The sequence below is a fragment of the Heteronotia binoei genome, chromosome 1 (assembly GCF_032191835.1).
Source record: "Heteronotia binoei isolate CCM8104 ecotype False Entrance Well chromosome 1, APGP_CSIRO_Hbin_v1, whole genome shotgun sequence".
NCBI lineage: Eukaryota > Metazoa > Chordata > Lepidosauria > Squamata > Gekkonidae > Heteronotia > Heteronotia binoei.
In genome coordinates, this window is record NC_083223.1 from 448,571 (window position 1) to 462,093 (window position 13,523).

The window sequence follows — 13,523 nt, forward strand, 5'->3', positions numbered from 1 at the left end:
TTTTTTTTGGGGGGGGGGGGGGGGGTTAGATGATGTGCTTATCTTACTTGCACTCTTAGAGAGAGTTCTGCGTCCCTGTAGGTTGTCCTGCCCTCCCTGGCCTGCCTCCGGATAGCAGTCTACGAAGAAGGCGGGAAATTCATCGGCCATCGGATACTGCCGGTTTCAGCCATTCGCCCAGGTGAGGCCCTCTCAGCTTCCCGGCCAACACAGTGAATTCTTTGGGATACCTGAGTAAACTGTGCTCCATCTAAGGAATCGAGTAGACCAGTACTTGCCGAGCGGTTGAACCTGGAGAACTGAATGTTTACCATAAAAGGTAAAGGTACAGACCCCTGTGCAAGCACCAGTCGTTTCCGACTCTGGGGTGACGCTGCTTTCACGACATTTTCACGGCAGACTTTTTACGGGGTGGTTTGCCCATTGCGTTCCCCAGTCATCTACACTTTCCCCCCCAGCAAGCTGGGGACTCATTTGACCGACCTCGGAAGGATGGAAGGCTGAGTCAACCTGGAGCCCGGCTACCTGAACCAGCTTCCGCTGGATCGAACTCAGGTCGTGAGCAGAGGGCTCCGACTGCAGTACTGCAGCATTACCACTCTGCGCCACGGTGCTCTTGAATGTAGTTTCAGATAATCTTCTTTCCAAAGGAATATTAGCAGTCAAAGGCTGTCGGCCAATTGTGTACTTAACTGTGTGTGTGTGTGTGTGTGTGTCTCTGTGTTAATGATGACTTAGTGACTCCAGCCAGAGGCTTCCAAGGCAAGTGAGGGGCGGGGGGTAGTTGGCCTTTGCCTTCCTCTGCACAGTTGATCTGCCCTGCTTAGCTTTCGAGTTCTACTAAAATTGGGCTAGACCTGTCGCCTTCTCTCCAGTAGACATCATTATTGCAGGGAAATTGTATAACACCAGGACCGAATTTTCACTCACGCTGCTCTCCTGTTCATCTTCGCAGCTCGGTTTCCTTCCGATTTCCCACTATCTGCCCCGGGGCTGCAGCTAGCGTCGGCGTTTTCACACAGCAAATGATTTTTAGCGGTTTCCGTTTGCGGCACAAAAACGCCGATAATGGGGAATCGGAAGGAAGCCGCACTGAGAAGATGAACGTGAGAGCGGCATAAGGTGAGTGCAAAATTGGTCCAGGCTTTCCATAACTTACTTGACTGGATTCCCACAACATTCTTCCCAGTAGGCATGACAGCTGTTTGTATACTTCAGAGAGTTTAAACATACAACAACACCCTGTACCCAAAAGTGTCTTTCATGCCTTACAGGTTTGAGTTCTGGAGCTCAACTCTCAGAGCGGAGACCACACCTTGAGAGGGCCACAGGAATGGTCTCTGGCAGCCACCATTTTGCAGCTTGAAAGACAAACCTTGCCCCCAGAGGGCCGTTTCCCTGCTCCTCCTCCTGAGACTCCTACCTCTACATAGCTGCCCTGGACTTCCTTGGTGGTCTCCGAGTTATCCAGGGCTGTCATTGTTTTGCAAGATTGAAATCCAGGGCTTCTTTTGTAGCAGGAACTCCTTTGCATATGAGGCCACACACCCCTGATGTAGCCAATCCTCCTGGAGCTTCCAATAGGCCCTGCAAGAAGAGTCCTGTAAGCTCTTGGAGGATTGGCTGCATCAGGGGTGTGTGGCCTCATATGCAAAGGAGTTCCTGCTACAAAAAAGCCCTGCACCTTAGGCCACACACCCCTGATGAAGCCAGTCCTCCTGGAGCTTGCAGTAGGCCCTGGAAGAAGAGCCCTGTAAGCTCTTGGAGGATTGGCTGCATCAGGGGTGTGTGGCCTCATAGGCAAAGGAGTTCCTGCTACAAAAAAGCCCTGCGAAATCTTTGTACCCAGACTGCATTGGTGAGTGACCCCTTCCTTTGCTCAGCAGATGGCTTGTCTCTCTCGTGGTCTGTGCACATGGCCTTCCTCAGTGCCCTCTGTGTGGCACTAATGTTGCCTGGCCCCATTCCGCATCCTGCCCCTCTGTCTCCCTAAAGGAAACGCATCTTCTCCAGGCCTGCAATTGGGGAAGTTTGTAGTCTCGTCCCCAGAGAAAGAGCCTTTCCCTGAGCTTAGGGGCTGCCTGGCTGTTAATGGAGGGATCCTGCAGCTCTCTGTGGCTGCTCAGCAATTGTCTGCGTCTAGTTGGAAACAAGTGAGATGCCCTCTACATGGTTGTCCTCCGTCTCTTCTAGGTTATCACTACATCTCCCTGCGGAACGAGAGGAATCTCTCCCTCACGCTGCCCGCCTTGTTTGTTTACATAGAGGTCAAAGACTACGTACCCGACACTTATGCAGGTAAGACTAGAACTCAGAACTATGAACTTCAAATGTGATGACAGAAGGACTTGTGCTGGTGAGTTGTTACCCTCCGAAATTCTACACAGTGGGAAAGAGTAGCGTGAAGAGAACTAGATAGATATATCTAGAGAGATATAATATTAACCAGGGGTTCTTTTGCACCAGGAGCTCCTTTGCCTATTAGGCCACACACCCCTGATGTAGCCAGTCTTCCTGGAGCTTGCAGTAGGCCCTGGAAGAAGAACCCTGTAAGCTCCAGGAGGATTGGCTGCATCAGGGAGGTGTGGCCTCATAGGCAAAGGAGTTCCTGCTACAAAAAAGCCCTGCATTTTAGGCCACACACCCCTGATGAAGCCAATCATCCTGCAGCTTGCAGTAGGCCCTGGAAGAAGAGCCCTGTAAGCTCTTGGAGGATTGGCTGCATCAGGGGGGTGGGGCCTAATGTGCAAAGTTGCTCCTACTACAAAAAAGCCCTGATATTAACTATTGGTATCTATCTATCAATCAATCTTCTATGTCTGTCTGTCTGTGCTGGTCACCAGCATGACTTGTTGATGGTCCTGATGCCCCTCCCCTCGCTTGCCCCACCTTCCTTCCTGCTCAGCTCTTGGCCAATCAAGCGCCAGCGGTGGGGGGGGCGGGCTTGCCTGGTGTTCCTTTGGGGCTCTCCCTTCCACATCCTAGCCAGGGCCACTCCAGTTGGCTTCTGTAATCTGACGAGATGAAGTTCACCTGGGCTACCCAGGACAGGGGATTGCACATACGTACCTGTGCTTTATTTCAAAGAAAGAATAGGTATGTAAATAAAGCATAAAGGTCAAGGTAGTCCCCTGTGCAAGCACCAGCCGTTTCCGACTCTGGGGTGACGTTGCTTTCACAACGTTTTCACGGCAGACTTTTTACGGGGTGGTTTGCCATTGCCTTCCCCAGTCCTCTCCACTTCCCCCCCAGCAAGCTGGAGACTCATTTTACTGACCTTGGAAAGATGGAAGGCTGAGTCTAGAGAAAGGAAAGGAAAGGTCCCCGTTGCAAGCACCAGTCGTTTCCGACTCCAGGGTGACGTTGCTTTCACAACATTTTCACGGCAGACTTTTTACAGGGTGGTTTGCCATTGCCTTCCCCAGTCATCTACCCTTTCCCCCCAGCAAGCTGGGTACTCATTTTACTGACCTTGGAAGGATGGAAGGCTGAGTCTAGAGAAAGGAAAGGAAAGGTCCCCTGTCAAGCACCAGTCGTTTCCGACTCTGGGGTGACGTTGCTTTCACAACGTTTTCACGGCAGACTTTTTACAGGGTGGTTTGCCATTGCCTTCCCCAGTCATCTCCACTTTCCCCCCAGCAAGCTGGAGACTCATTTTACTGACCTTGGAAGGATGGAAGGCTCAGTCTAGAGAAAGGAAAGGAAAGGTCCCCTGTCAAGCACCAGTCGTTTCCGACTCTGGGGTGACGTTGCTTTCACAACGTTTTCACGGCAGACTTTTTACGGAGTGGTTTGCCATTGCCTTCCCCAGTCATCTACGCTTTCCCCCCAGCAAGCTGGGGACTCCTTTTACTGACCTCGGAAGGATGGAAGGCTGAGTCAACCTTGAGCCGGCTACCTGAACCCAGCTTCCGCTGGGATTGAACTCAGGTTGTGAGCAGAGCTTGGACTGCAGGACTGCAGCTTTCCCACTCAGCGCCACGAGGCTCCTCTGCTTTATTTATGAGCAAAAGGATTTATGCAAATTGTGGGGTTTGAGGAGACATTTAGGCAGGCCAAGGAGTTGGGGGTGGGAAGTGCCACCCGAGGGCTTTGAGGGCATCTCCAGCCATAAAGGGCGAAGTGGATATTTTGGAGCAGTCAGCCCTTGACTCTGATATATCAACCTCCGGATGCTGCCGGCCTGGCTCTCAATTCCTGCTTGATTCCTAGATGTGATTGAAGCCTTATCCAACCCAATCAGATACGTGAACTTGATGGAGCAGAGAGCAAACCAGTTGGCAGCCCTGACCCTGGAGGATGAAGAGGAAGTCAAAAGAGAGGTCAGAATCGGAGGCTGAGGGGGGTTTCCGTAACCAAGAGTTCTGTCTGCCGTCTCTCATCTCCTCCGGGAGCGGGCCTCTTCACTCTGGGCCCTGAACTGGCCCTGATGATTTCGCTTTCTTTAATATGCCACGAATTCAGTTTGGCTGCTTCAGGTTAGCTACAGTAACAGTGGGATATTAGGCAGGCTAAGAGTGTCGCTGGAAGGCGTGGAATTTGTGGTGTGGAAGGTGCAGAAACAGAGAGCCAGTTTGGGGTAGTGGTTAAGAGTGTGGAGTCTTATCTGGGAGAACCGGGTGTGATTCCCCCTCCTCCACTTGCAGCTGCTGGGATGGCCTTGGGCCAGCCAGAGCTCTTGTGGGAGTTGTCCTTGAAAGGGCAGCTGCTGTGAGAGCCCTCTCAGCCCCACCCACCTCACAGGCTGTCTGTTGTGGGGGAGGAAGGGAAAGGAGATTGTGAGCCGCTGTGAGACTCTGAGTGGAGGGTGGGATATAAATTCAATGCCGTCGTCGTCTTCTTCTTTGGTTGTTGTGGGGAGAAGAGAAAGGAAATTAAGCTGTTCTGAGACGCCAAGTGAAAGGTGGGGAATAAAAAAACTCCTCCTCCTCTTGCTCTTCTTCTTCTCCTTCTTCTCTTTTCTAAAGGGGAGGGGTTTTCTGTTCTCAAGGCTTTGCCTATTAAAGAGGTGCAGAATCTAAGTCTTGTTGTACTAACTGCAGGGAGCCACGTACTGCCTGGAACCAGCTACTGTGACGCAAAAGTGGGCATAACCTTTGGCGGTAGGTAGGATTTCACTGCATGATGCCCAAGGCCAAGACACTGTAATAATGGCCACCCAAACAGAAATGAATATTACAGTGAAAATATTAGAGGGAGTGTCATTGGCTGTCTCTAGTGGGAGGGGGCAGGGGGGTCATTTCCCCTTCTGACCTCCTTGCCTGCCTCATCTCCTTTGTGATGTCACTGGGCCTGTGATGTCATAGAGAGCCTGTGTTGCCAGGGAGTGTCATTGGCTGTCACTAGTGGGAGGGGGCAGGGGGGTCCTTCTCCCTTCTGATCTCCTTGCCTGCCTCATCTCCTTTGTGATGTCACTGGGCCTGTGATGTCATAGAGAGCTTGTGTTGCCAGGGAGTGCCATTGGCTGTCGCTAGTAGGAGGGGACAGGGGGTCCTTTTCCCTTCTGACCTCCTTGCCTGCCTCATCTCCTTGGTGATGTCAGCAGGGCCTGTGATGTCATAGAGAGCTTGTGTTGCCAGGGAGTCTCATTGGCTGTCGCTAGTAGGAGGGGACAGGGGGTCCTTTTCCCTTCTGACCTCCTTGCCTGCCTCATCTCCTTGGTGATGTCAGCAGGGCCTGTGATGTCATAGAGAGCTTGTGTTGCCAGGGAGTCTCATTGGCTGTCGCTAGTGGGAGGGGGCAGGGGGGTCCTTTTCCCTTCTGACCTCCTTGCCTGCCTCATCTCCTTTGTGATATCAGCAGGGCCTGTGATGTCATAGAGAGCTTGTGTTGCTAGGGAGTGTCATTGACTGTCGCTAGTAGGAGGGGGCAGGGGGGTCCTTTTCCCTTCTGACCTCCTTGCCAGCCTCATCTCCTTTGTGATGTCACTGGGCCTGTGATGTCATAGAGAGCTTGTGTTGCCAGGGAGTCTCATTGGCTGTCGCTAGTGGGAGGGGGCGGGGGGGGGTCCTTCTCCCTTCTGACCTCCTTGCCTGCCTCGTCTCCTTTGTGATGTCAGCAGGGCCTGTGATGTCATAGAGAACTTGTGTTGCCAGGGAGTCTCATTGGCTGTCGCTAGTGGGAGGGGGCGGGGGGGGGTCCTTCTCCCTTCTGACCTCCTTGCCTGCCTCATCTCCTTTGTGATATCAGCAGGGCCTGTGATGTCATAGAGAGCTTGTGTTGCTAGGGAGTGTCATTGACTGTCGCTAGTAGGAGGGGGCAGGGGGGTCCTTTTCCCTTCTGACCTCCTTGCCAGCCTCATCTCCTTTGTGATGTCACTGGGCCTGTGATGTCATAGAGAGCTTGTGTTGCCAGGGAGTCTCATTGGCTGTCGCTAGTGGGAGGGGGCGGGGGGGGGGGTCCTTCTCCCTTCTGACCTCCTTGCCTGCCTCGTCTCCTTTGTGATGTCAGCAGGGCCTGTGATGTCATAGAGAACTTGTGTTGCCAGGGAGTATCATTGGCTGTCGCTAGTGGGAGGGGGCAGGTGGGTCCTTTTCCCTTCTGACCTCCTTGCCTGCCTCCTCTCCTTTGTGATGTCAGCAGGGCCTGTGATGTCATAGAGAGCTTGTGTTGCCAGGGAGTGTCATTGGCTGTGGCTAGTGGGAGGGGGCAGGGGGGTCCTTTTCCCTTCTGACCTCCTGGCCTGCCTCGTCTCCTTTGTGATGTCAGCAGGGCCCGTGATGTCATAGAGAGCTTGTGTTGCCAGGGAGTATCATTGGGTGTTGCTGGTGGGAGGGGGCAGGGGGGTCCTTTCCCCTTTTCTCCTTGCCTGCCTCGTCTCTTTTGTGATGTCAACAGGGCCTGTGATGTCATAGAGAGCTTGTGTTGCCAGGAGTGTCATTGGCTGTCTCTAGTGGGAGGGGAAGGGGGGTCCTTTTCCCTTCTGACCTCCTTGCCTGCCTCACCTCCTTTGTGATGTTGACAGGGCCTGTGATGTCATAGAGAGCTTGTGTTGCCAGGCAGTGTCATTGGCTGTCGCTAGCGGGAGGGGGCAGGGGGGTCCTTTTCCCTTCTGACCTCCTTGCCTGCCTCGTCTCCTTTGTGATATCAGCAGGGCCTGTGATGTCATAGAGAACTTGTGTTGCCAGGGAGTATCATTGGCTGTCGCTAGTGGGAGGGGGCAGGTGGGTCCTTTTCCCTTCTGATCTCCTTGCCGGCCTCATCTCCTTTGTGATGTCACTGGGCCTGTGATGTCATAGAGAGCTTGTGTTGCCAGGGAGTGTCATTGGCTGTGGCTAGTGGGAGGGGGCAGGGGGGTCCTTTTCCCTTCTGACCTCCTGGCCTGCCTCGTCTCCTTTGTGATGTCAGCAGGGCCCGTGATGTCATAGAGAGCTTGTGTTGCCAGGGAGTATCATTGCGTGTTGCTGGTGGGAGGGGGCAGGGGGGTCCTTTCCCCTTTTCTCCTTGCCTGCCTCGTCTCTTTTGTGATGTCAACAGGGCCTGTGATGTCATAGAGAGCTTGTGTTGCCAGGAGTGTCATTGGCTGTGGCTAGTCGGAGGGGGCAGGGGGGTCCTTTTCCCCTTCTGACCTCCTTGCCTGCCTCACCTCCTTTGTGATGTTGACGGGGCCTGTGATGTCATAGAGAGCTTGTGTTGGCAGGGAGTGTCATTGGCTGTCTCTAATGGGAGGGGGCAGGGGGGTCCTTTTCCCTTCTGACCTCCTTGCCTGCCTCCTCTCCTTGGTGATGTCATTTGGGCTTGCAGATGACAGTGAGTTGCTCGCAGGCCTGCTAGGAGCTGCCTGTTGTCTGGTTTGGTCTTTGGGCTGCACGTTTGACACCCCTGGTCATGGCGTTATGGAACAAAAAGCATGGATCATGTAAGGAGCACCAGTCAGACTGCAGTGACTCCCGAAAATGTCTCCCCTGCCACAAATGTTGTTAGTCTTTTAGTTGCTCGTGGACTCTGTTTTTTAGAGACCAGCCTGGTCCCCCCATTTTGATGATTTTATTCATGGATATAAATCCGGATAAACCCTTCACAATATGCTGATACTAATAATGAAACTATTCCAGGTGTTTTGAAATTGTGCATTGCCAAATGTTTTCGTGGCCCAGGTAATCTGGTTTTGTTGCCTAGATTATTGGCATTTTCTTACGCCACCTTTTTATGCAGCAATTGGCTGCAAAGCAAAAATGAAATACCCCCAAAGACCTACAAAGTAGCAGAATCCTTTTGCCATTTATAGTGCAATCCTGAGCAGAGTTATGGCCTTCTGAGACCATTGTCTTCTGCAGACTTAGAACCATGTGACTCCTCCCTCCCTCCCTCAATCCCTCCCTCCCTCCCTTCCTTCCTTCCTTCCTTCCTTCCTTCCTTCCTTCCTTCCTTCCTTCCTTCCTTCCTTCCTTCCTTCCTTCCTTCCTTCCTTCCTTCCTTCCTTCCTCCCTTCTTTCCCTCCCTCCCATCCTTTCTCCCTCCTTTCCTTTCTACCTCCCTCCCTTCTTTCCCTCCCTCCCTCCCTTCCTTCCTTCCTTCCCTCCCTCCCTCCCTTCTTTCCCTCCCTCCCATCCTTTCTCCCTCCTTTCCTTTCTACCTCCCTCCCTTCTTTCCCTCCCTTCCTCCCTCCCTCCCTTCCTTCCCTCCCTCCCATCCTTTCTCCCTCCTTTCCTTTCTACCTCCCTCCCTCCCTTCCTCCCTCCCTCCCTTCCTTCCCTCCCTCCCTCCCTCCCTTCTTTCCCTCCCTCCCATCCTTTCTCCCTCCCTCCCTCCCTCCCTTCCTTCCTTCCTTCCTTCCTTCCTTCCTTCCTTCCTTCCTTCCTTCCTTCCTTCCTTCCTTCCTTCCTTCCTTCCTTCCTTCCTTCCTCCCTCCCTCCCTCCCTCCCTCCCTCCCTTCCTTCCTTCCTTCCTTCCTTCCTCCCTCCCTCCCTCCCTCCCTCCCTCCCATCCTTTCTCCCTCCTTTCCTTTCTATCTCCCTCCCTTCTTTCCCTCCCTTTCTCCCTCCCTTCCTTCCTTCCCTCCCTTCTTTCCCTCCCTCCCATCCTTTCTCCCTCCCTTCCTTTCTACCTCCCTCCCTTCTTTCCCTCCCTCCCATCCTTTCTCCCTCCTTTCCTTTCTACCTCCCTCCCTTCTTTCCCTCCCTCCCATCCTTTCTCCCTTCCTTCCTTCCTTCCTTCCTTCCTTCCTTCCTTCCTTCCTTCCTTCCTTCCTTCCTTCCTTCCTTCCTTCCTTCCTTCCTTCCTTCCTCCCTCCCTCCCTCCCTCCCTCCCTCCCTTCCTTCCTCCCTCCCTCCCTTCCTTCCTTCCTCCCTTCTTTCCCTCCCTCCCTTCTTTCCCTCCCTCCCATCCTTTCTCCCTCCTTTCCTTTCTACCTCCCTCCCTTCTTTCCCTCCCTTCCTCCCTCCCTTCCTTCCTTCCCTCCCTCCCTTCTTTCCCTCCCTCCCATCCTTTCTCCCTCCCATCCTTTCTCCCTCCTTTCCTTTCTACCTCCCTCCCTTCTTTCCCTCCCTCCCTCCCTTCCTTTCTACCTCCCTCCCTTCCTCCCTCCTTCCCTCCCTCAAACATCTGACATTTATTCTATGTGGCTCTTCTGTTAAACAAGTGTGGCCACACCTGGAACTGAACTCAATGGAGCCTAAGTGGCCTTTTCTCCTCATGGGAGGTAAATCTTAGGAAAGGGGAGCCATGTTTTGAGGAGAACCTGCCCCCTCCCCCTTACCAGTTCCTTGCCGATGAAGAGGAGGGAACATGAAAGCTGCATGCAAAACTAATCCGGCCAGGTGCCATGGCAACAGGTCCTTTCTTTGCAAGCGCTGGCATTTCAAGAAGATGGACTGCTGGGGGGGGGGGGATGCTCCGAGGTGCTGCTCTGCCTTTCTTCCGGTGCCATTCTCATAGAGGGGGGATCTGCAGTGGACTTAGATAAATGTGCCCACCAATGCAGCCACCATCAGATTATTTGTCTGTGGCCCAGAAAGGAAGGAAGAAAAGAGACGAGTGCTGAACGTGGGCTTTGAGAGCTGGCGAGAGAGAAGAGGTGGTGGGGGATGCCAACGCAGACTGGGCAAGACGGGCTCTGCCATCCCAGCATGTGGCCGCATGGAGGTACTTTTTATGCAGCCTTGTCTGTTGAATGTACCGGTGTGTGAGCTGTCCCAGGAAGCGGTTCCTGTCTGTGCCTCGGGAGCAATTTAGGCATCAGCACCAGGTAAATGCTTAGGAATTAGCCTGGGACCAAAGTACAGAAATCTCTCTGTGTGATACTGTATGCCATGGAGGTTTGGGTAGCCTCATGTGATATTCGACTGGTGTGCCAACAGACAGTACTGGAGATGGCCAAGTATGTTCATAAATCGTTTTATCTGGACTTCTTGGATGACCCAAACCTCGTCTTCTACTGGCGTGGGGAGGGATGTAGTCATAAGAGAGGTGTATATGAAGGAAGGAAGGAAAAATCCAAAGGACCAGACACACAAACACGCCAAATAATGTTTGTACTTTAGTGCTACACAGACAGGGCTCATCTCACTGTCTGGTTGGACTGGGTCAAGGTAGAATTCTCCCAGGGAAACATGACCCGGGCTGTAAGTGCCTTGGAGGCAAATCCATGTTTCTGGCTGGTGATATAAGAGGACTCCTGATTTGTTTCTTCTCCAAAACTGGAGGGATTGTGCACTAGAGTATCATACGGACAGAGTATCATATGGACAGATTCCCATTGTGAAATGGTTTTTCATTGTGGGTGCAAGTCCCTCCCACACACGCATGTAATAAGAAAAGGAACTGGGGAAAAATAGTTCTAGCATTTCTCCTTAGCGCTGACAGGAAGTATTTGTTTTGGAACTCCTTCCTGCCTTCTTGGAACGCAAAGCCTCCAACTATAGTCTCTTGTAATGAGTGGGGAGAGACTGTAGAAGAGAATTATGGGTGAACTTGTTGGGGAGGGGGAGATGCGCTGCACCTAAAACAGGACCTGTGTGTTGTTGCAATGCCGGATCAAACCTTGTGGAGACCCCTAGGCGGTCGGAATCTTGGGGGGGCCCTCGCAAATCATTTCAGAGTCTGAATGCCTGCCCCACTGCCCACAGCCAACCTTCTCAAAAGCCCCCTTGACAAAGCTGCAGGGGAAAGGCAGAGAGAGGCAAACTTGGTGACAACGCCAGCAGCAGCCCCACCAGGCAAGTCAAGCAAGAAGCAGCTCAGTTGCAGGCTGCACATGCAGACTGGGAGGGCTGCAAGCAGGGGGGAAACTGGGGGGCGAGGAAGCCAGCCCAGGGCTCCTCAAGGTGTGGGGCCCATAGGCCAGTGTCTTCTTGGCCTAGTTGTTAATCCAGCTCTGCACCCCTGCTCTGCTCTGCAGCTTTGCTTTCTTCCGGTTTGGTGTAGTGGTTAAGTGTGCGGACTCTTATCTGGGAGAACCGGGTTTGATTCCTCACTCCTCCACTTGCACCTGCTGGAATGGCCTTGGGTCAGCCATAGCTCTGGCAGAGGTTGTCCTTGAACGGGCAGCTGCTGTGAGAGCCCTCTCCAGCCCCACCCACCTCACAGGGTGTCTGTTGTGGGGGAGGAAGGTAAAGGAGATTGTGAGCCACTCTGAGACTCTGTGATTTGGAGTGGAGGGCGGAATATAAATCCAATATCATCATCATCTTCTTCTTCTTCTTCTTCTTCTTCTTCTTCTTCTTCTTCTTCTTCTTCTTCTTCTTCTTCTTCTTCTTCTTCTTCTTCTTCTTCTTCTTCTTCTTCTTCTTCTTCTTCTTCTTCTTCTCCATATTGATGGGAGGTGTTTTCTTGTGTCCTTAGGCTGAGCAGGGAGACACCCCTTCAGAAGCTCAGAACGACCCCAAGCCTGCGCCAGCGGAAAACGGAGTCAACCACACGGCTTCCCTCACCCCTAAACCCTCCACTCAGGTGGCTCCCAGCCAACCAGCACCAGGTAAGAATTTCACTCCATTGGGCCATTTCTGCAGCGCCAAAGAACGGCATTGGAACTGTTTCTTTGGTACGCCATTCTGCACACCTGGAATGAATAAGAATCTGACCAGATGTCCTTTTTTGAGAGGCATGGCGTGATGCCTGCAGACATGTTTGTCTGGAAGGCTGTGGGCTAGAGACAGTGCGGGATTTCCCACTGGTGCAAGAGCTCTTCTGCAAGTGGGAATGCACGCAAAAGTCTTCCGTAACTGCTTGAGCTAATTCAAACCACAAGTGTTTCTGCCTGCGCAACATCTTGCACAATCAGTTTCGGGGCACTATAATAAACAAGGAGGAAAACGTGATGTTGCATAAGGATCATAGAATTGTAGAGTGGGAAGAGGTCATCTAGTCTAACCTCCTGCAAGAGGAACTGAGCTTAAGTGTATTTATGCTTCTGCTGGAGCATTTCTGGGACACTGACCCATTCCTCCCTGGCTGTGGCTCCACCCCTGGGTTTCTGCTTCTGTTTCCCCCTGCTCAAGCGATCGATTCCCCACCAGTTGCTGCATGGGTGCATTTTGATCCGCAGCTGCCTCCAGTTCCCTTCGCAGCTTCCAGATCTCCAAAATACAAGAGCAGGAAGCCGAGAGGGAAATTGGAGGGAGACGTGGATCAAAATGCACCCATGCAGCGACTGGTGGGGAACTGATCGCTTGAACCGGGGGGGGTGGAGCCACTGCCAGTGAGGCATCAGTCAGTGTCCGGGACCCAGCAAGGCATCAGCGGAGGCATAAATGCCCTTAGCTCAGCTCCTCTTGTGTTGAGCAGGAAGCTGGACTAGATGACCCCTTACGATTCTCTGATTGGTAATTGTCTGTGTTTAGAACACTTCCCGTCATCTTTACATCTTTGAACAGACAAAACATACTGCTCAGCAGTGCCATTCCATGTGGTGAAGGGCTTGGTGGAGGCGTGGCATAGGTCAGCTCCCAAGGTACACACACACAGCTCTATGCTCCATGAATCAACATCATCTGGTATTCCCCGGCCCAAAAGAATTCCACTTAGCCTCAGCTTGGGCCAGGGCCTTCTCTGTCCTGGCCCCTACCTGGTGGAACAAGCTCCCTTTGGAGATTAGGGCCCTGCAGGGGCTGTTGCAGTTCCACAGGACCTGTAAGACAGAGCTGTTCCACCAGGCCTTGGACAAGAACAGTTAATGTTTTGTCATACTGTGGCCTCCTTACTGCAGTGGCCCGGATGAAACCATTCTGTCAGTCAACCCTCTACCATGGGGTTATGTCATCCATCTTATACCAGCTGGGGGGTGCATGGAAGGAACGGATGTACATTGACATCGCCACCTGCAGAATTTGACTTTGTTTTTAAAGTACTATATTTTATATGAATTTAATTTTAACTCTGTATATTTATCGATGGTTCTTCCCTGCCCTGAGCCTGTTGAGGGAAGGGCGGGTTATAAATAAATACAAAAGAATGAATGAATAGATCCAGGTGGGCAGCCCTGTTCGTCTGAAGCAGTTGGACAAAGCAGGAGTCAAGTCGCACCTTTAAGACCAACAATGTTTTATCCAGAACGTAAGCTTTTCTGTGCTAAAAGCACACTTCTT

The 13,523-nt window shown here is 52.4% G+C and overlaps 1 protein-coding gene across 1 annotated transcript in view; it reads left to right on the top strand.

Moving 5' to 3' along the window:
* PLCB1 (phospholipase C beta 1) overlaps positions 1–13,523 on the top strand; it is a 576,948-nt gene that overhangs the window by 444,890 nt on the left and 118,535 nt on the right. The window contains 4 exon segments of the mRNA XM_060261607.1: positions 82–181; positions 2,194–2,298; positions 4,213–4,322; positions 11,782–11,914. Coding sequence (XP_060117590.1) covers positions 82–181; positions 2,194–2,298; positions 4,213–4,322; positions 11,782–11,914 — 448 coding nt within the window.